Source organism: Prenolepis imparis, unplaced genomic scaffold (assembly GCF_030444845.1).
Source record: "Prenolepis imparis isolate NDT839.2.m4 unplaced genomic scaffold, iyPreImpa1.0 SCAF_4, whole genome shotgun sequence".
Classification (NCBI taxonomy): Eukaryota; Metazoa; Arthropoda; class Insecta; order Hymenoptera; family Formicidae; genus Prenolepis; species Prenolepis imparis.
This window is the reverse complement of record NW_028141162.1, coordinates 3,522,531-3,543,925: the sequence shown is the minus strand read 5'-3', so window position 1 is coordinate 3,543,925 and position 21,395 is coordinate 3,522,531. Positions and strand designations below refer to the sequence as shown.

Sequence of the window (21,395 nt, the reverse complement as noted above, 5' to 3'; positions counted from 1 at the left end):
AAAGTAGCAGAAAATCTTGATTTCTACGATTCCTGAGAGGATTTCGCCATCATAAACATTATAAAATATAATTGTATATATTGCACAAAGACTATTTATTAGACATTGTAAGTATATAAAACACATAACTTTTATCTTGTGAAAAAGTATACACACACACATACATTTGTATACATATTACATATTGTACATATGTGTGTGTGTGTATATATACAGAATTATTTATAATTTATTTATATAAATAAACCAATGCTTGAACATTTAGAAAAGAAATTAAGTGCTTTAAAAATGTTTTAATTATAATAGATAATTTTAGGCGCTCTTTTTTTTTCTTACAAATGTTTAATCCCATGTTTTGACTCGAAGTTCTGGTTCAAGAATGGACCAATTTGGTGAATGTATTTCACTGGATAGCCAATTGAAATCATCTATACAATTCCAGTTGTTAACTTTTGGATCGAGACCAGCTAAATTAAAGTGGCTCATCTGATCTTCGTAAGTCCAGTTGTAAGGTGCTACTTTTATCTTTGTACAATCTTCTATAATTGCCCTACTTGTAACATGCAAATAAATGGTACAGTCTGTCGACGAATGTAATCGCAACTGTTGACATGCAATAGCGAATACACAATCACTACAGTCGTGTACGAACAAAGAGGATGTCACCGGTCCTATTAATATAGTGCATTGTTTTAAGTTTACCATATGCAATGTACTAGGTGTACCATATATTCGCACAGTACACTGTATTAGATCGGAAAGTAGAACGTCATTTTTATTTACATTCTCAGCGTCCAATACCAGTTGTTCGTTCACCTTACCTTGAAGCATACAAGCATTATCTCCGTACTTGCTTGAAAATTTATTGTTTTGCTTCATCGAACCATTTATGATGCTCTCGGATACCTTGAGATCTTTTAAGCCATCCGTGATATCATGTCCCTTGTCAGAAGGCTTCTTTACGATTCTACGATTTTTAAATCCAAACTTTTTCTTAGGTAAAAGTTTAATTTCTAATTCAGAAGCTTCGTTCTCTAACATCTGCAAATTTTCTTGTGCGCGTCTTATGTCATAAACTTTCAGAAATATTTTAGATTGCAATAAGTAGTTCTTAAGCAATTGGATTTCTTTGTTAGATTTCTCGAAAATTCCCGGTAAAGCCGAGGCTGGCATGCTAGGCGCATCATCCAGTATATCTTTAATCTTTTTAGAAGAAGAATAAAATGTGTCTTTAAAATAATTGTTTTGCTCGGATTCCACGACGAGCGATTGTCGTTCTTCTCTTCGTCTTTCAATAATATTTTTTCGTTCACGATCTCTCTTTGTAATGCGATCTGGCAAACTTCCTTCTATCAGCTCATTGGAATCCATCTTAACATACGAATGTTATTTTTCAATAACGTTTGTGCTATCTTGAGGCTTATGCTCTTTAGAACTGTTCAGCCTTCCTTGGCTCATAAATTCTTCAGGTTTCTGTTTATATTGTCTGAATAAGCTTTGTTGCTGTGATGAATGCGGTGGAAGATGCTGAAATAATTTATTACAAATAAAGAAAATCCGAATAGAACTTTCTTATTAGAAATTCAAATTTTACTAATTAAAATATACAATGTAAGTGAGGATTTTTAAAACAGTACAAGTCTTTGAACATTGAAATAACGCAAATACACTACTCTCGATAAAAAAATTTGCTTTTACTTGTAAAAACTATATAAAAATAAACCTTTTATCTTTATTTAGATCTTTGTCAATCAAAAAATTAGTTAATGACTGAATACAATAAGCTTTTTTATATAATATCCAGTACAATCATTACAAATTAGTGATTTTTGAATGAAACTGAATTTAAGTCTGTCGAGTCCCAGAAAATATTATTTACTTACACTTTTAACTGAGAAAGATCTGAATAAAAATCGAAATTTTTATAAGAGTGTATTTTATTATTACTAGTTTATTGTATTATATCACACAAACATCAATGAAATTTTGTATTGGCCTGATAATTCTTAGTTAAAAAAGCCTATTGTTACTTTAAAATATACAACATATGTATGTGTCTATATAAATTTCAAAAAATTTCAGAAATATTTTTATAATATATATATTTATATAATTGATGAAAAGTATTATATCAATTTATATGAAAATAATAAAAAAAAACATTTACTAATGATTGTTTTAGTAATTATACAATCTCAGTAATTATGATTATAAATTATGAATTTTTTAATTACCTTTACAATTTCAGATTCATTGGGTGAAGCAATTTGAAGCATACCATATCCTATGCCTCCACCAAGAATTATTGATGCTACAAACCTCACGAACGCCATGAAGGTTTAATGTTCATTGCATTCTTGTGTCCAGGTTGTGTAATCAAATCTCCTCAATTGATCATTGCCAGATAATTTTTCTCCAACGAGATAATAACTTTCTAGTATACTGGGAAAATGTTGATGCATATAATATCTGAAATCTATAAAGTTTAGGAAAATTAACATACTAATTTAATTATGTTAAGTTGAGACAAGAAATGAACTCTTTAGAATTAAGAAAATTATCCCTCATAGCGCTAGATTTGATCACTACACTGATCTTCTCTCATGTAAAAGAAATCTTATGACTCAATTTATATATAAAGCATTACATAAAATAATTAGAGATGTTCTTTTTAGCTATGTCTGCTCACTATTTTCTCTTTTATACTCTTTTTGATATCTCGAATATACATTCACTTCAAGTGCATAAAGCATAAGATAATACAGCTGAGAAAATAAATTTAGGATTAATTAAATTATTCAAGAGAATACACATACGAAGAGAGCAAGCATAATAATATAATTTAATATATCACGAAGTGAAAAGTAACCTAGAAATTGTAAATTTTACGGAACAGAAAGAGTAAGTCACCTTGCGATGTGTTCATATAACGCCAGAGTCCGTATGATCCAACCAAAAATACGCCCTCCAATATAAGAATCGCTTTCGCGCTGTTCTTAAGCTTTTGCACGAGATTTAATTTCGGCCCTTTCGTGAGCATACTAGTCAGAAAAGAAAAGATTTCCTAAAATGGAAATCATCAATACTGCACAAGATACTGTAACAATGTGGAAAAAGGAGAAATATATAGTCATCGACAAGATGCTATTAAAGACCGTGAGCTCTATAACATATTGAAGCAAACCCAATGCCGTCTTTACGCATGGGCCCGCTGGGCCCGGGCCAGGGGCCCCGGGTTCCAGGGGGCCCACGACTGACAAACAGTAGGTTAAAAGTAGAATAAAGAAAACTAACGCTAAAGGAGAGTTATATCATGAAATCCTCAAATTTCTTACAGTTTTTAGTACAATAATGGTGTAAGAAAAAAAAGGGGCCCCCAAAACTAAATGTGCCAGGGGCCACCACATGACTAAAGACGGCCCTGCCAATGCCGTCTTTACGCATGGGCCCGCTGGGCCCGGGCCAGGAGCCCCGGGTTCCATGGGGTCCACGACTGACAAACAGTAGGTTAAAAGTAGAATAAAGAAAACTAACGCTAAAGGAGAGTTATATCATGAAATCCTCAAATTTCTTACAGTTTTTAGTACAATAATGGTGTAAGGAAAAAAAGGGGCCCCCAAAACTAAATGTGCCAGGGGCCACCACATGACTAAAGACGGCCCTGAGCAAATCTCCATGGGTGGAGAATGACCGATGTTTTAGAAAAGGATACGAAGAGTTTGGTGGACTTCTCTCTTTGTCAGGGATTCGCTGATTGGTTGATGGGTTGATCAGCGTCAACTGATCGCTGTCATATCGCTGTGAACTAGCGTCCTCTCAGCAATATTGCGGTCAAAGTAAGAACTAACTGCAATGGAGTAAGTAACTGCGATGGAAGAGATGATAAAATAATTAATTATAACAAAACAGTTATTTGGAAAGAAATATCGTCGCTTTAAAGTATACAAGTACGAAATACTGAAATAATTATAGATACTATATATACAGAGTGTTTATTTTATTAAAAACAGCTGCATATATTTCTATCACATTTCTATCTCCTTAACCTTGAATTTAATCGATTAATCGATTCTTTTATATAAATCGATTTCCAATATAATTTGAAACGAGCGTAATTACATTTTTCCTTATAAACAACTATGTGTTTTCTTTACACGAATTGATTTCTTTTATTATTTTGTATATATAAAAGTATTGAGAAAGTCATCGAAAAATGATATTTTATAGTTTATGTATAAAATTATGTCAAATTAAAGTGTAAAATATTTTGTAAACTGGGTTCGATTTCCACATGTATTTTACCTCATTTATAATTTTTTTACGCCGATTATAGCGAGGAATCAATTTATATAAAAAATTAGGGTAATTCTATTTAAAAAATTAAATTGATTTTCACATGAGATTCTTGAAAAATAATTTTCATTAAAACTCATTTAAGATTAGCAACTTTTTTTCTCTTAAAATTTTCTATTTTATTTTGTCTGAAATTTTTTTTATACGACTTTAAGTTTAAAGATATACAGCTGTTTTCATTAAAATAATGGAATATACATATATGTATTAATAAATAATTTTTTGTAACAATATTTTTTAATATTTATATTCAAAAATTTACTATATTTAAAGAATATAAATCGATGATTTGGGGAAACTGATAAATAAATACGATTTAAGAAACTATGTTGCTTAAATCATATTTTTTACAATATGTTATACAATAAAGGCTCATAAATAAATAAATTTATTTTTTGCAAAAGATTAAACATATAATATAATAATAAATTTACTAAACATACAGTTACAATTTCCAATATTTTGTAAAATAAATAAATTTTAATACGAAATGAAAAATATAAAATATAAAATATTATAAGTAGTGTGATTTTGGTAATTCTCTCTCTTATTTCATGTTTACACACTTGACAAACACATGCTGAATATTTATAATCTTTTTTTTTTTTAAGAAATTTATATATTCACATCCATTTTTTTCTATTCTCTCTAGCAATGTTCGGTTCTGGTATTTTCGAAGGAGTACTTTATTATTTTAATAGAGACTATACAGGATGTTACATAACTATTCGATGTTTTTGTAACAACATCCAGTTAACGATTAATTTTATGTTATGTTATTTTAAGTTAAAATCGTTGGAATAGAGTTGGAAACAGTTCTAATTAAAATTGAAAAATCAACACCAAAATATTTACTATCAGAATGTATAGTATAAATAATTACACATTGTGTATATATATTATGAATATATTTTAATATATCGCATAAAAAAAAACATCTTTGCTTATCGATTTGTATTTGGTATATATAGGTATATATATATATTTGTTTTACTAATATTTTTTTATGAAAGGATTTTAATAAAATTTTGTTATATGTACTCTGAACTGCCGCTCTTATACATGCAAATAATGCATGGCACATATCGCACGCGCGTGTTGCATCGCTGTTAAAGCGCAGAATCGTAGAGAGCAAGGCGTCAGAGTCGGCTGAACAGACGGTGGAACAGTCAGTCAACAGGGGAACACGAAACGATATTGCATTGCTAAATATAATATAGTGAGGTACGCGGTTCTCTCTCTCCACTACCGTCTTCTAAGGATATAAGAGGCAGTATGACGACGATGGTAGTATTATAGTCACCGTTTGACACATCCGCATCGTTGTTCTCTTCGCTTTTGTCAATGATAATTATTTATGCAAACGTTATTGTTGTATTTCTTGCGAAGGCCGCGATTGTGAAAAACCGGATGGTAAATTTTTCACAGCCAAGCACAATCTGCACAAATAAAGTATGTAACAATGAATGGGATATCTAAGTAAGATATCTAATAATAAAGTGTCTCTTGGTTTTCGGGTTTACGATATTTTTGACGAAGCTTCTTCGCCAGAGTTCGGTCGAGTTCATCGATTATCACCGTCACGTCTATTGAGACATAGGTATGTCTATTATTGAGACAATATGAAAGAATTTGCTTAAAAAAAATATATATATAATCTATATAAAGCTTTGCTCCAAAAAAAAAAAAACTGAATATTATATATTAGCGTTAGAACGAGTTGTATGAAAAAATTCTCATTATTCTTATATTTTAAATTTCAGTTTTCAAAATATAGATTTAAGATTGAAAAAATATTGGATTTTTAATTGGATAATTAGTAACTAATTATTATATAATTGATTATTACATTATGAATAATAATTATTAAATTGAGAAAATTTTAATAACAGTTTTAATAGTTTTAACAAATGTGTTTAATCTTTAATTTGTTTTAATATAGTTAGTGTGTGCATTAATAGAAAATATTAATAATTAAGAATATTAAGAGAATAAGATATATGTATACGAATAGATAATAACATATTACATTTTTTAAAATTATATATGTGTGCTCGAAATTTTAGATTTTTAAAACGAGTTTAAATACTGTAATTATATATTTCTAAACTTTATTTTTAAGAACGTTATGTTTAAGGTCCAAAAAATCCGAGAAAAAATCATTTCTTTTTATCTAGACTGTTATACAATTTTAATATTTTTTTTCGCAACATTATAAGTTTTGTTTTATTGACATTGTTATTAGATTAGTATATACGGTTACAATATCGTTATGCAGTTTCTTAGGTTATAAAAAGCATTGTTTAAGATTACAATATCTTGAAAATATCCCTTAAGTAATGAATAATTGCAAGCCATTTTAAGTCAAGATAAAATACAAGTAAAAACTTACATTTTGAAAAAGAAAAGATAAAAAAAAGATGTCAAGTTTACGCGTCCACAATATTGTACAAAAAATACTATTTTATAATGTATATTTTACTATTTAAAAAATTGTATAAAAATTATTACTTTAATATATATTTTATTTAATCATTAAATTTATTATTTCTTCTATAAAAATAATGATATAAAAAATGCGCCAAATGAGAATAAAAATTATGCATAGTATAGAATTTAATTTTTCTATTATTATAGTTTCAATATTATATTAAATTAAAATTATTTTTTATTGAATAAAAAAGTAAGTGAATATAATTATATATGTTATTTAAATATTTGTGTATATATATATATATACATATATGTTCTATAAATATTTATGAACAGAGATATTATTTATAATAATATATTTCATAAAATATTAAACGAGTTGGTACTATCGGTGCAATCGACTAATTCTATCGATCAGTAATATTGATTTATTATAAAAGATAATTGTATGTGAAAAGTCGTAACTATAAGACCCTTGCAATACTGCAGAAACGCATGTTTTGCGATTAAAAGGACGGAAATGTTCATCTTTTTTAATCGTAAATTTTTCTGTTCCTCTGCATCGTAATAATAAAATCTCCGTTTACAGAGAATGTAGAACAAAAGATATTTTTCTCAATTAAGATCCAAGTTATGGATTAATCCTAATAAGCTTATTAAGAACTGAATCGATTGTTTTATTGAGAATCCGAAATCTGAGGTATTCGCAACTGGGCGGCTTGTGTATGCATAGTTTATTTCACTATTGTTGCACGTGACTTTTTTTGCTGCGTGTGATTTCGTGCGAAACACTACCGTGCTTTGATTTTTTAATCGCTTATCGTTGATTTAAAATCGTTCGCTCACATATCTCCGTTTTCAGTGTCAATCACAGCTGTAAATATGTACAATATATATGATGCTCATTATCGTCTACATTTTGTTGAATAAAGCTAGTTCGAAGAGAAGAAACGCTTAAATGCTTAGCTCGTAACTCGTAATATATTTTACGAAATGTATTTTTGCATGAAAAAAGACTATAATAGGAGGAACATAAGATTATTAAAGAATTTTTCTAGCAAATTAAGAATTATCTCATCATTATTATTTGCAACAAAATTCATGCTAATTAATATAATAATTAAGATTGTTAAGTAAATTGCTTTGTTATTTTATATAAAGCAAGAAAAAAATATAAAATATAAAAACAAATTAAAAAATACACTATTAGAGGTTTTTTTGCTATAATTTTATGTTATACTATAATTGATATTTCACACACGCATATACATATAAAATGGTGTATTTTCTATTTTTGCACATGTGTATAATTTTACATAGAATATTATTATACGAGCATAGTATTGTAATATTCGTAGATTAATAATAGAAATGGTTTACATTATGTAAACGCATAATATTGACAATGTCAGAAATACATTACGGCATGTTCTATTCTACGGAGATTTTATTTTTTCCATAATATGTGAAATTTATCAAAAACAGAAGAAAAATATTTTTTATTTTATTTTCCGTTTATTATTTAGCTCAGATTACAAATTCGTACTTTTAATCCATTTATCTGTAAATATGTACATACACAATTTATTTCAAAAATAATCAATCTTATTTATGTATATATTTATATGTAATATATTTGAAATAAAATGGACTCTCTTTATATATATTTATTATATTTGAAATAAATTTATGTATGGGTGTATGTGGGAAAAAGTGTATATACAGGCTTATGCGCTGTTTTAGAAAAATTATATGAATAAATATACAAATGTTTATAACAGAGATGAGTATCCAGAAGCCTGAAGATCTTTTGTCAGTAGCTATATCAGTTGAGCTTTCACCGTCTCCAAATTCACAAGAATTATTTATAAATCAAGATCAACAGGTATGTTTATTATTATAATTATATTCTAATTTTTATGTATACTGTATATAATATATAGACAATATAGATTTTTTGATAAATTTAGGAACAATTCTTTTCTTACCAAATATTTCTTTAAGTCTTTATTAATTTGGTATAATTATCATTGATGTTTTGCCTTAACTAATTTGTATAATATTTAGAAAAATGCAATTATAAATATTGTTTCACGATTTGTAAAAGTCAGAGAAAAGCAAATGATCTATTTTATATAATAAAATTTGTTCCAAGAATTCTGTTCGATATATATATTTAATTTTTCAATAGGATGAAGAAGCGTCTGATTGTCCTTTATTAACACCAAGTCCACCACCTATTCAGACGGATAAAACTCCACAGTTAACGCCAATATTTAATACTTTAGAAGACGCTTCATTAGAGATGATATCCACACCAACGCTTGAGAATATTAATACGGAAGATGGACTTAACTTCATGAATATAGTGAATAGTTCGAGTAAACCTTTAAACGATGGTATGTTTTTCTCAATTATTTTAATGTATGTGTGCATTCAGCATATTTAAACGCATATAACTAACTTATAATTTTATATTATTTATATTATTTATTATGCATGTATTTATCACTATTTATATGCTTCTTTTATTACTTTTTTCTTTTCTTCTTTTTTATTATCCCGGGAAAAGTCAATATATAATCAAATATAAATATATATAATTATATATAAAATGTTTTTTTACTCTTGAAGAAATCTTTGTTTGTATGTATAGAAAAAAATAATAAAAAGAATAATTTTTATACTGTTTTCTTTTTAGAAAAAGTAAAATCTATAAAAATCTGAAAAAAATTAGGCCGGAGGAGAATATTTAAACTCTTAGAGAGATTATTTAAATATTTAGTATCGCATCTCTCTCTCGAGTATCTTAAAATTTGTATCTTATGCACAATCCTTTACTGTTAGTTTAAAAGAAAAATAATTTTTCTTTAATTTTTTTTTAAGAAGAGAGTGCAGGGATTTTGCCTCTCCTCCGCTCACGTATTAACTTAATTTAAAATTTGAAACTTAATGTAAAATATTTTAATGCAATTAATACAGAAATAAATTTGTCTAATAATTTAGTCAAAAAATTAAAGAATTCTGGTGATGAGAAAGTAATAATTATTCCAGCTTCTGATAATTATATTATATTCTTTATTTTAATGTTTAATACACTTAGTTAGTAAATTAATTATTTGTTAAACTTGTAAAAGTGAAGTAAAATTTAATAAAAACAATAATCGCGGAGTATAGATTTTTCTTGTTGTATATAAGTACAATATATTTGCAGAAATATAATAAGCTACAACGGAGCAAAAATAGTTTAACAATAAGTTGCTTTTCTTGAAATTTCTATTTTTAAACATGAATAAGTATCATGTAATTATATAAATATGTATATGAAAATAACTGTCAACTGTTTGAAGAACCAACGTCATATTGTTGAGTGTTAACATTTCGATTCTTTTAATAATGCAAAAATACATTCATTGAAATAAGTTAATAATTTATTCAAAAGAAAAGAAAATACAAATCCATTTTGTTTATAAAGGTTTTTTAAAGTTAATGTACATGATACGTCAAGAAAGAATAAATCAATTAATTAAAGTTTTTACATTATTAATTAAAGTTCTTATGTCATTTTTTTTGTTTTTTTAAAGTTTATTTTAAAGTATAATTTTTACGTACTTAAATTTAAAAAATTAACATTAAAAGAAAATATTTTTTATATATAATTAAAGATGTCAAAAAGAAACTGAAAATTTAAGTTCACAATGTTACTGTTTTAAGTTCTTTAGGGAAATTTTAGGTTTTTAGATTGATACGAAGGCTTAGGTTCTCGGATCAAGTATATATTTTTAATATATATTTTGTCTTAAATGAACGAATTATTGTACACATCATGAACTTACATACTTTTCTTCTAATGGGCCTTTACATGTTACTTTTTTTAATATTGAATATTATTTTCTAAAAAAAATCTTACGTACATAATTTTACATTACTAATAAATATATGTATAAAATTGTACCAAAAAAATGATGAAAGTGAAACATTTAAGTTAATTCAAAAATTTATATAACACATATATATTTTCTTAAAAAATATTTTGAAAAAAACACTTATATATATCGATGAAAATATATTCACTTTTACGTCGACAAAATTTTCTCTTCTTTGTATATGTTTATTAAATAACAAATACATTTTGAGCTAAAGAATTTATATAATCATTGCTATATAACGTTGACGCTTGTATGTTAAAGTGCTTTGATAGGATTTAATTTCAATTTAAGCGATGATTAATTCTGATGACACTACATGCAGACTGTTATTTTTAATCTTTGTGTACCCAGTGTTACAGTTACTTAAGTTCGAGAGAATATTTTACTTCATCCATTTTATATAAAATATTTTGGATTTTTCTTTTGTTATTTACTTCAGGCAGATTAAAATTTAATCTTACAAAAAAAATGAAAGGAAATATAAGAAAATTTGAGAATAGAAAAGAAAATTGTGAGATAATTATCTCAATAATTTTCTGTATAAATGAAGAATAAGATGATAAGAATTTTCAATGCTAAAGTTCTGTGGAATATACTATAAAACATCATGAACAACAAGGAGCAACGAAACAACAGAAAAATGTATAAATTTACAGAGTGATAAATAAATTATAATAAATTATATATTTTTATTATAATAAATTACATATTTACATAAAGATAAAAACTCAAAAAATATAGTATGAATGTATATGCATTACTAATATCATCTTTATACTTTTAAATGGTATATATGTACATTTAATCTTAAAAATATACATCATTCACAAATAGTTCTGCTATTCTTGTTTAATGCGATTGTAATGCATATTCATTGTATGTATATATTGATGCATTTAATTAAATTTTTATCACTTTTTGGAATCTAAGTATCTAATAAATAATTTCTCTTAAAATTTTTTAACATCGATCTATTCTATACAGAATTACTTTTATGGACTAATTAAACAATTAATTATTCTTGCTCGCATAAGTATTGTATCGTATGTTGCAGAACCGAGCTCACGCGATCCCATGGTGGAATCCACTAGCAGCAGTAGCAGTAGTGATACTAACGAACCTGTTTGCGCACAATTGTTGACACAATTGAATACTGCCTACCAGCATCTTGCACCGGATGCTCAAGCTTTAGTAAGTATTTAAAAAAATAGAATTTTAGATTTTTTATGAAGTTTTCAGTCCACAGATAAAATAGAATTAGTATGAAGAAAAGATTAATTAGAAAAGAAATTGATTGAAACGACAAATGTTGATTTTATATAAGGAATAATTAGGATGACTACACAATATATATTGCTATTTAAAAACTAGGTAGTTCTATTTCAACTTCTTTATTTTTAATAAACAAATTCAAACAATATATATTACTAATGTTTCAATTTTCAGAAATAAATTAAAAATAAATAGAAAAAATAAAATTAAATAGAAAAATTATACTTTGTGTTTACGATATATTTTTTTATATAGAATTATTCACTTGTCGGTTGTAGCAACGCATTACCTTATCCCATTTATATGTGTCTGTTATGCTTAACATATTGAATGTTTATTATTGCAAGATTCACGAAGATTCCGTCTCTGTTTCGCAAAAAGGAAGAGTATCAATGTTCTGTTACATGCATTACATCTGTTACATTCGCCTGGCATGGATAAGAAATATTTTGTCAAATACATCACTCGTGAACGATGTTCGTGTCGTGATTGCATTTATAATACAAAGCTACAATCACACACACAATATGTTTCTTTACGTCCAGTTAAATCGTTATCTTGAGCATCGATTTGTCATCTCAGTTGCTTATATGCATACAATTTCAATATAAATAACTAGGGTGACCATGTGAAATTAGGCTTACAATTAAAGAGGATCGTATACGTCGCAGATAAAACTAAAGCATTAACTCTTATTCTGTTAATATTATTTTTTAAATATAAATATAATAAAATCGGAACAACATAGTTATTATTTCGAGTGTTTACAGTCTGGAATAATTTACATTTAATTAAAATTTTAATAAAGCTAGATGACATATATAAAATAGGACATAAATTAAATTTCTTAAGCACAGATTGTAAGTATAAAAAATCTCTCTCAGGATAAAAATCTAAAGAAATCTGTAAAAACTCTGAAGACTTCTCATAAAAAAAACACGTTTTAAAGAATTGGGATTTCTGGTCACCCTAGAATTGACACTTTGTTATTGAGACGTCATACGCTTAGAAGAGATGCAGATATGTTTGCAGATGCCACCCTTCCTTTTTACCTTTCTCCCACAATTTTTATTTATATATGCCCTGCTGTCTCGCATTGTGATTGGAATGAACCTGATAATGCGGGCAAAAGAATTCTGATTTTTCCAAAGGTTTCACAGATGTGTATACTAATAATTCATCGCTTGCTGCTTGCTAACATCGTCGTATGTACTCACGCTGTAACTGTTTAGTTTTACAACCAGGAGAACGGTGGTAAGCCATCGCTCGTTGGGATTCAATTAATGGTACCGAAGCCGCCCAAAGACTATCGCTTTATGAAGTGGAATTGGTCGTTGATACGAAAGACATGCTATTGGACGTTGATGTCGATACTGATCGGATGCACTGCTCTCGTTATTGGCATTATTGCTACGATGCCTAAAAAGTATGTGTCAATATGTTATGTTATTTACATTATCTATATGAATAAGCGGGAAAATAATAAAGATTATGATTAAAGAAAGCAATTCTTTAAACTTCTAAACAATCCTCGATTGTCGAAGCGTTATTGCGATATTCTTTTTAATAATTGTGATTTTTGATAATTTTGTGTTGAAATCCATCACTTTGGATGTTTTATTTGTATGATAAAAATTCTTGTTGTTTCCCTCACTTATATATTTAGGCAATTTTGCTCTATATATAAAAAAATGTGTGATTATATTTAAATATAGATAAAGAATAAATATACAGATTGATATTGTTTTTCTAATGAATACGTTTGGTGAAATAAAAAAATAGTATGATAAAATCGTTGGTATAATAAAAATGTAATATGATAAAAAATATTATCTGCATTAGATGTGATCCTCCGGTTGAATGGTGGCAAGGCAGTACTTTCTACGAGATATTTCCGGCGTCCTTTCAAGATTCGATGAAAGGAGCTGATGGAGTCGGCGATTTACGTGGAATAATTATGCGGCTAGATTATTTAAAAGAACTTGGGGTGCAAGCTATTCGATTGAATTCGATATTTCCGGCATCGCATTATCCAGAACATTATTCGGAAATCAGTAATATAACGGACGTGAATAAAAACCTGGGTACGCTAGAAGATTTCTCTGTTCTTGTGGGCGAAATACAAAAGAGGAACATGAGTATAGTCTTGGATTTGCCTTTATATCCGTTCGTAAAGAATTTGAGTAACCAAGCGACGTCTACAGCGAAAGTGAACGAAACTGAAATTCGCGAGCTTCGAAATAGGCGAGATATCGCGAATGATGAAATTCGCGAGCCATCCGCACCATCTACATCAGTCGAAATTATTCGTGATGTCTTATTATCCATACCGCCACAATTGAAGAAGGCAAGAAGAGATATAGACTCGTCGAGTAATGAACCTTCAAATTACCAACAAGAACATCCCATTAGCGAAGCTATCAAATTTTGGCAATTCAAAGGAGTGAACGGTTTCTATCTACAGGGATTGGAACATTACGTTGATAAAGACACATTTGTAAGCAGTCTTAGATACTGGAAGTCTCTTTTATATCCGAACAACATTTTCATTTGTCATATGAAAGCCTTGGAGGCCGCTACCTCCATCGGTGCAAGGAACTCTATCCTATCCAGAATAAATTTACTTGATGTGACTCTTCATTTGACAAATAGTACGAAGGATATCAAGGCACAAATAGAGCAAGTCACGAAGGGTACACTCTTCGACAAACCTGCTTATCCGTGGATACATTGGTCTATAGGCGGCGTGGACACTAATAGAGTAGCCTCTAGTATAAACGTCAAGAACGCTAGCGTGGCGGCTTCTCTTCTTAATATGATGCTACCTGGAACACCCAGTATTTTCTACGGAGATGAGGTATGAATCACGACCCAAAGTGGTCCACAATTAAAATCTAGAAAATTTATATTTATATTTATATTTTTTTTTTGTTTTTACGTTGTGTTTTATATTTATTTCTAGCGGCATTGTCATGCAATTATAAGAATTCCATTTATATATATTATCTAGGAAACAAATATATAATCCATATTCGTAATATAATGAAAATAACACGTAAACTGAAATCTCTTAATAGCGCTGTTCGGGGCTCTGAATGTAATAATGTGAGATCGCTCTCACTTTTCAAATTATGAAATTCAGAACCGTATATCATCGTTTTGTCCACACATTATTTTTTAGTACATCGCCGGAAGACAGATACGCATTATTTCGCGGTTGTTTATATATAATTATTAGAAATTTGACATTTCAGTAAATGCGATTTTTTGAAGATTTAATAGGAAGAAATTACTATGAGAAAAAATAATTATGTTATATTCTTTATTCATTCAGATAGGTATCGAAGATTGCGAATGTCAGGATCACAAAGATTTGGCGCACGTGCACAATCTAGTTCCTATGTATTGGGAGAAGGACAGTCCCGGTAGTAGTAGTTTTTCATCCTTAGGAATTGATCCCTGGTTGCCGGAAGCTGGGAAACCCATGGAAACTAGTTTGACAGGCACTATTAAAGAAATGGCAAGACTAAGAACGGAAACGACATCGATTTACGTTAAAGCGGTGTTAAGAGAGGGTCAAATTAAAGCGAACTGTGATGTTAGGTAAAATTTTTTATATTTACATGAATTTTTGGGATTGAGATTTTTTTAAGTTAACATAATTTGATGACTAGAGTAGACAACAGTGATTTAATCCATTAAAAAAAATAAAATGTATCATATGCTTTGCATGTGACTAAATATGATGCTTTTGTTATTTTTATTTTGGATTGTACAGATTTCATATATTTTTTCAAATTCGAAATGTTCTGGTTTATTTTATAGTGATGTATATTGTTAGCAGAAATATGTATAGCTTGATGTTTTGTTTAGATATATTGAAGATGAAATGATCGTGATTGAGCGATGGTACCCACGAAGAAATTCCTATGTATATGTTGCAAATTTTGGCAACGAGACGCGCATAAAGGATTTATCATTCCTTTATTATGGTGGTCATGTTGTTGTAGGACCAACTTACAGAATAAATCGTGATGTGTATTTCAAACAACTTATCGTCCCACCCGGAGAAGCATTTGTTATAAAATTGGATAAATGAGAAAGTGTATCTTGATTAAGAAATACACTGCTTAGAATTAGTGATGTTAGATTGAATTTTTATTTTTATTTTTATTACGTAAAACAATTGCAGTGTTGTTTCAATTAAAAAAGTGAATACCTGCTGTTACAACGAAATATTTCTAAAATTCTTTTCTACAACATTTTAGGACAAAATAACTGTTGTATTATAAATGATTAAAAGAGTAAAGTATATGGATCATAATTCACAAAAATAAGAATATTTTATTTTATCTTTTTTGTGCAAATTTGTATGTAAATGGATTTTGCTTCAAAAATTTCTAAAACTTTAACAATTTTTAAAAATTTGTAATTATTATTCGTTTTAAAGGACACAGCTTAAATGATTTTCATTGTGTCCTAATGTTAATTTTGACTCTTGAAGATTATTCCGCCATTCAATAATTACGTGAGGGATCAGTTTCAAACATTAATCATCGATATAAAGTAAATCTCGCTTAGCGCGAAAAATTATAGTAAATCCAGGTAAAAAAATGTATTAAAATAAAAGTAGGGAAATCTATTTTCATACTTTATAATATTATAATTTTTCAAAGAAGATTAAAGACTGTTTAATTATAAGATCAAGAACATTGATACGTTTATAGGACTCAAGATTAATGTTAAAAGTTGAGGTTCGAAATGAAGGTTCGAAATGAAGATCATCTAACAATAAGTTGTGTTCGTTAAAATGAATAATTACCAAAATTCAATTTTTTAATTTTTTAATTATACAAAGATATAATGTTAAAAGATAACAATCATTTACTATGACTAATATAAATAATATGTGTCTATATAAATTGGATTATGATCAATAATTATAATATTAGGCCTCTCTTAATAAATAAATGTTTATGCATATCATCTATATTATATGTGAATAAAACAATTTGATGTGACTTGCGTCTTATACATTGAAATTCTATAGATATATCCCAATAACAATTCAGGCAGCAAGGTGTCGTCTATTTGATGTCAATAGTAAGTCATTTTAGATTTTCAACGTCATACAAACAAAAAAAAATAACAATGACATTATTTTGGTCATTTAATGACATTTATTATTTATTCCCAGTAAATACAGTTTGCAGTAATGTAACGTAATTGTAAAACTTTTTAATAAACGATAAATAACTAAACCTCTCGAAAGTTAGTCAAGCGGAGATTCCTTGAAATAAATATTCATCTGTTTTATTTTTTATATATAAAATTTTATTTTTATATATTATATTATGCCATAATTTTTTTTTATATTGTTGGTTTTCTAAAACGCAATAAAAATTGGAAACATGAGAGATACTAGAAAAATGAATAAAATATAAAATAGAGAAAGTCATCGAAAATAATTTTATTCGTATAAAATGTGCGTTGTATTTGATAGCCTGTATTGATAATTTATCAATTATTGAATGTGTGACGGAACATTATTTTGGTAAATTTGGCACATAATTGAAAATTGACATTATCTAGACGGCGTTGTATTCTTTTCATAGAAACTCTGTAAACAATCATAATTTATTAAGAGCAAAATTTATAAATAATAAATTAAACTTTATTAGATATTCCTTTGATAAGTATAATAAATAGTTATTTTTCAGAGTGAAATAAATATTGATGTAACTTTAAATATTTAATTTTATCATAAAAAATTTTATGATAATTATTATACTTTTGTTATTAAATTAATTTTTTGCTTACTTTTATAGCTATGTCGATAAGATTTTCAGCCATCACAGAACCAGTCTGCTGTATCATATTATAAAAATATCCTTTTTGTTGTAAAAGAATATATGGATGGTCACATTCCTGAAATCAACATCCAAATATCTCATCTTGCAATCATATTTTTTATTTGAATATACGCGCGTACATACAGATCGAGTGTTCTATAATATAATAAAGTCGCAGAGCACATCATCTGCTAATAACAAATTTTTGAAAGCATTGAAACGAATTTTTCCTCAGCGAAAATGTTGAAGGAGATTATCATTTTTTGCAAGTTTCGAATTTTGTCATCATATTTAATAAAGCTTTAATATATAGATCGAATTTTAATCAAACAAACACACACACACACTTGAAATTAATAGTGTGTGTGTTGTGAAGAATGTAGTTTTGTTAATTTTTTAACTCTACAAAGTGTTTAGTTTGCGAAAAGCCTTTCTTTTTCAATCACTTATAACTTGAAAATTATAGATGTTTGGACATTTTCATCGAGAAAAATTGTCTTCAAATGATTCCAAGAAATTCTTGTCATTAAATGACAAAATCAAATAAAAATTGTATCGCTAAAATTATTGAAATTGTGTCTTATAATTCTTTAACTTATATACTCACCACAAGACACCCAGCATCCATTACAAATATTCTGTCGCTATCCATAATAGTATTCAATCTGTGAGCTATAGTAAATACAGTGCAATTTATAAATTTTGTTTTAACTGTCTGTTGTATAAGGGAGTCCGTGTAAGGATCAATGTTAGCAGTCGCTTCATCCAGTATCATAATTTTATTGTTCTTGATAATAGCGCGAGCGAGGCAAAATAATTGTCTTTGGCCTACGCTGAAATTTGATCCTCCTTCGGATATTTTCGTATTCAATCCACCTGCCATCTCTGAGATTATCTCTATTAATTCAACATCCTGAAGAGCCTGCCACAACGTAGCGTCGGAATACTGATCGAAGGGATCGAGATTTCGTCGTAAACTGTCATTAAATAAGAATGGTTCCTGAGGAATAATACTGATTTTTGATCGGAAATCATGCAAAGCAATCGTGCTGGTGGATATATCATCTATACGAATCTCTCCCTCTACACAGGCTAGACGAAAGATAGCGTTAATCAGAGATGATTTTCCTGCGCCGGTTCTACCGACGACACCGATCTTTTCTTCCGATAGGACAGTAAAACTAATATCTCTAAGAATATAGTCGCCTTGATGACTGTATTTTAAATTTACATTTTTAAATTCTACATTGCCTTTTGTTGGCCAATAGTTGTCCAGTAGTTTGGTTTCTGTCGGTTTACTGTCGATCATCGGCTCTTCCTCCAATCGGCTATACTCAAGAATTCTTTCTATTGAGGTCAATTGACTTTCCAGTTCAGCTGATTGTCTTATTCCCCACTGCAATAGGTTTGTCAACGACATGATCTGTGTGATCGTCAAACCGATGTTTCCAGCTACTGCTAAATCTTCAAAGATCGTGAAAGCTATAATTATCACTCCGATATAAATCTGGCAGATTAGATCGATATAAAAGCCGAAAGTTCGAGATGTGGCTAGGAAGAGAAAGCAGGTAGACGAATGGAGATCTTGATGAGTGCACAAATCTGCCATCAATATATTCTCTGCATCAAAAGCTCTGATTGTTGTTAAGCCTTGCAGAGATGCATTGAGATGATCGAAGATCGGCGAACGCGCTGAATAATTGTTCTTCATTATTTTATTCAATTCTTAATTTATAATAATTTATTATACATGGACAATATATTTATAATCGACTTTTATATTTAACATTTAATAAAACATTATTCACAAAATGTATTATTTTTTATTTGTATATGAATGTTACAAAGAAACAGGAAATAATTCTAATTTATTAATTTTTAATTTATATTTTAAAAAATACTAATTTAAAAAATATTAATTAAAAAATACGTGCGTGTTTGTTTAAATTTTTTGTAGCCTGTTTTGCAATCTCAATACTCAAATTATATTTTTTTAATTAAAAATAAAATCTAATTTAATAAGAAAATATAAATGCATTTATTTAAATGAATGAAGGAGAGTATAGAGACTATATATGAGAATATTTTTATTTATATAATTTAAAAAAAAATATCCATAATCTATTTAGTAAACAGATCTATTATTTAATTAATGATCCATGATTATTTAGATCTACAATTATTTGTCGATTATAAATATTGTCCTTTATAAATGTTGTATATATTTGACTTACTTGTCCCTTCGAGGCGTTTGATACTACGACTTGTACAGATGTATATCATACGCAAGAAGATAAAAACACAGATACAAAGAAGAGAAGGTATTGTCAACCACGGTGTAATCGCTACGATCATGATTGTTACTGCGATTGAGATAAGTCCAATCACTATGACGTCGAATATGCACATTGATAACATTAAATCGACAATATTAATATCTCTGGCAAACCTAATTAAAACAACAATTTTAGTTTTTCAAGTTAAATTAGACAAGTTCATCTCAATTTATTATACACAATATGTCAATTGTCAAAAAATAATAAAAAATATTTTCTGTGATTAAAAAAGAGTATTATATGTATAGTGTATATAACTGAAAAAATATAAACATAAATATTAAACAATTTAAATTTAAATAAAATATTAAATAATTATATTACATATACATATATGAATCTTTTGCATTAACTTATTGTTAATACAATAGTTTATAAATATGTCTATTGTGTTTGATCAGTCATTATTTTTTTCTGTATTTACCTATTTAATATACGGCCAGTTGGATTTATATTATAGAAGTACATAGTAGCGCGCAAAATGCTGCGAAACATGGTAGAGTGTAGATTTACTGAGGACCACATGCATACGTTATAATATATGGCCGTTTGAAATTGCCATAGTAATATAATAATTACTATCATACTACTATATATGTACATCATATAATCACGGGACACTGGACCACTCCATAAAAACTCCGTAGAATTGTTAATTTTATACCATGAATTTGATTCAACGTCCACCCAGAATGCAACAAAGTAATCACTACCACTAGCTACTATCTGGTTTATTATGAAGATTAGCATCATCAGAGTTATCAAAAAAGGTTTTTTACTCGCTTTAAAGTAAGCGAATAATAGTTTGTGAGACAAGCGACCTTTTATTGTTGTTTCACGTGTTTCGTCTAACGAGACATTTGAAGCTTCTCCATCGATCTCTATTTCATTTTTTATTGAGTTTTGATACTGCTTATCGGACTGTTCAATCTTTTCTTCTTTGCTTTCTGCATCTGTCGCTTTCAATAGCTTCATAAAATCGAGACCTAATGCTTGAAGTTGATTGAAAGTACCTTTTTGCTCGATACTACCATTATTCATCACAATAATCTGATCAGCGAGTTGTAGATATTGCAGTTGATGCGTCACTAGAAATCTTGTTTTCCTCTAATTAATAACAATAAGTTAAAATTTTTAATATCTAACTAACGGAAAATGAATTATTAAAAGTCAGGTGCGGTTAGCAAAGCACGGATTTTTTCCTTGTAATGAGTATCTAT

General features: G+C 28.2%; 4 protein-coding genes across 15 annotated transcripts in view; 1 reads left to right on the top strand and 3 right to left on the bottom strand.

Annotated features, from left to right (window-relative positions):
- Window positions 1-80: 80 nt before the first annotated feature.
- Tbcc (Tubulin-binding cofactor C) lies at window positions 81-1,371 on the bottom strand. The gene has a single exon (XM_083036263.1). The coding sequence runs from the start codon at window positions 1,369-1,371 to the stop codon at window positions 343-345; it is 1,029 nt and encodes a 342-aa protein (XP_082892389.1). The 3' UTR covers window positions 81-342.
- A 17-nt stretch (window positions 1,372-1,388) lies between these two features.
- On the bottom strand, window positions 1,389-3,135 carry LOC145935153 (protein CEBPZOS-like). Of its 2 annotated transcripts, none has more exons than XR_014425172.1 (3): window positions 2,911-3,129; window positions 2,235-2,476; window positions 1,389-1,527 (listed from the first exon to the last, which is right to left on the bottom strand). XR_014425172.1 is itself a non-coding variant. In XM_083036264.1 (3 exons), exons 1-2 carry the CDS (start codon window positions 3,038-3,040, stop codon window positions 2,340-2,342), a joined length of 267 nt encoding a protein of 88 aa, XP_082892390.1. In that variant the 5' UTR covers window positions 3,041-3,135; the 3' UTR covers window positions 1,401-1,527; window positions 2,320-2,339. The 2 variants fall into 2 exon arrangements, 1 of the variants encoding a protein (XP_082892390.1); XM_083036264.1 differs by having other exon boundaries at window positions 1,401-1,527; window positions 2,320-2,476; window positions 2,911-3,135.
- Window positions 3,136-5,498: 2,363 nt separating this feature from the next.
- On the top strand, window positions 5,499-16,945 carry LOC145934627 (alpha-amylase 3). 6 transcript variants are annotated; one of them, XM_083035201.1, is made up of 10 exons: window positions 5,499-5,640; window positions 5,743-5,805; window positions 5,893-5,953; window positions 8,568-8,671; window positions 8,978-9,185; window positions 11,770-11,906; window positions 13,220-13,413; window positions 13,830-14,844; window positions 15,322-15,590; window positions 15,861-16,945. In XM_083035201.1, exons 4-10 carry the CDS (start codon window positions 8,570-8,572, stop codon window positions 16,084-16,086), a joined length of 2,151 nt encoding a protein of 716 aa, XP_082891327.1. In that variant the 5' UTR covers window positions 5,499-5,640; window positions 5,743-5,805; window positions 5,893-5,953; window positions 8,568-8,569; the 3' UTR covers window positions 16,087-16,945. The 6 variants fall into 6 exon arrangements, with proteins under 6 accessions (XP_082891327.1, XP_082891324.1, XP_082891328.1 ...); XM_083035198.1 differs by having other exon boundaries at window positions 5,743-5,953; XM_083035200.1 differs by having other exon boundaries at window positions 5,507-5,805.
- A 421-nt stretch (window positions 16,946-17,366) lies between these two features.
- LOC145934626 (putative multidrug resistance-associated protein lethal(2)03659) overlaps window positions 17,367-21,395 on the bottom strand; it is a 29,369-nt gene continuing 25,340 nt past the window's right edge. For all 6 annotated transcript variants that reach the window (XM_083035194.1, XM_083035191.1, XM_083035196.1 and 3 more), the window contains 5 exons: window positions 20,600-21,282; window positions 20,074-20,288; window positions 18,447-19,531; window positions 17,808-17,915; window positions 17,367-17,607 (listed from right to left, as the gene is read on the bottom strand). In XM_083035194.1, the coding sequence (XP_082891320.1) occupies window positions 17,572-17,607; window positions 17,808-17,915; window positions 18,447-19,531; window positions 20,074-20,288; window positions 20,600-21,282 (2,127 nt within the window). In that variant the 3' untranslated portion in view covers window positions 17,367-17,571. The remainder of the gene's footprint in view (window positions 17,608-17,807; window positions 17,916-18,446; window positions 19,532-20,073; window positions 20,289-20,599; window positions 21,283-21,395) is intronic.

Bases quoted from the DNA above. Each gene is read 5' to 3' on its own strand.
- Tbcc (XM_083036263.1), bottom strand. From the start codon at position 1,371: ATGGATTCCAATGAGCTGATAGAAGGAAGTTTGCCAGATCGCATTACA.
- LOC145935153 (XM_083036264.1), bottom strand. From the start codon at position 3,040: ATGCTCACGAAAGGGCCGAAATTAAATCTCGTGCAAAAGCTTAAGAAC. The intron at 2,477-2,910 runs GTGACTTACTCT...TAAACTTTATAG, and splicing joins TTATATGAACACATCGCAAG to ATTTCAGATATTATATGCAT.
- LOC145934627 (XM_083035201.1), top strand. From the start codon at position 8,570: ATGAGTATCCAGAAGCCTGAAGATCTTTTGTCAGTAGCTATATCAGTT. The intron at 11,907-13,219 runs GTAAGTATTTAA...GTAACTGTTTAG, and splicing joins CACCGGATGCTCAAGCTTTA to TTTTACAACCAGGAGAACGG. The intron at 13,414-13,829 runs GTATGTGTCAAT...TATCTGCATTAG, and splicing joins ATTGCTACGATGCCTAAAAA to ATGTGATCCTCCGGTTGAAT.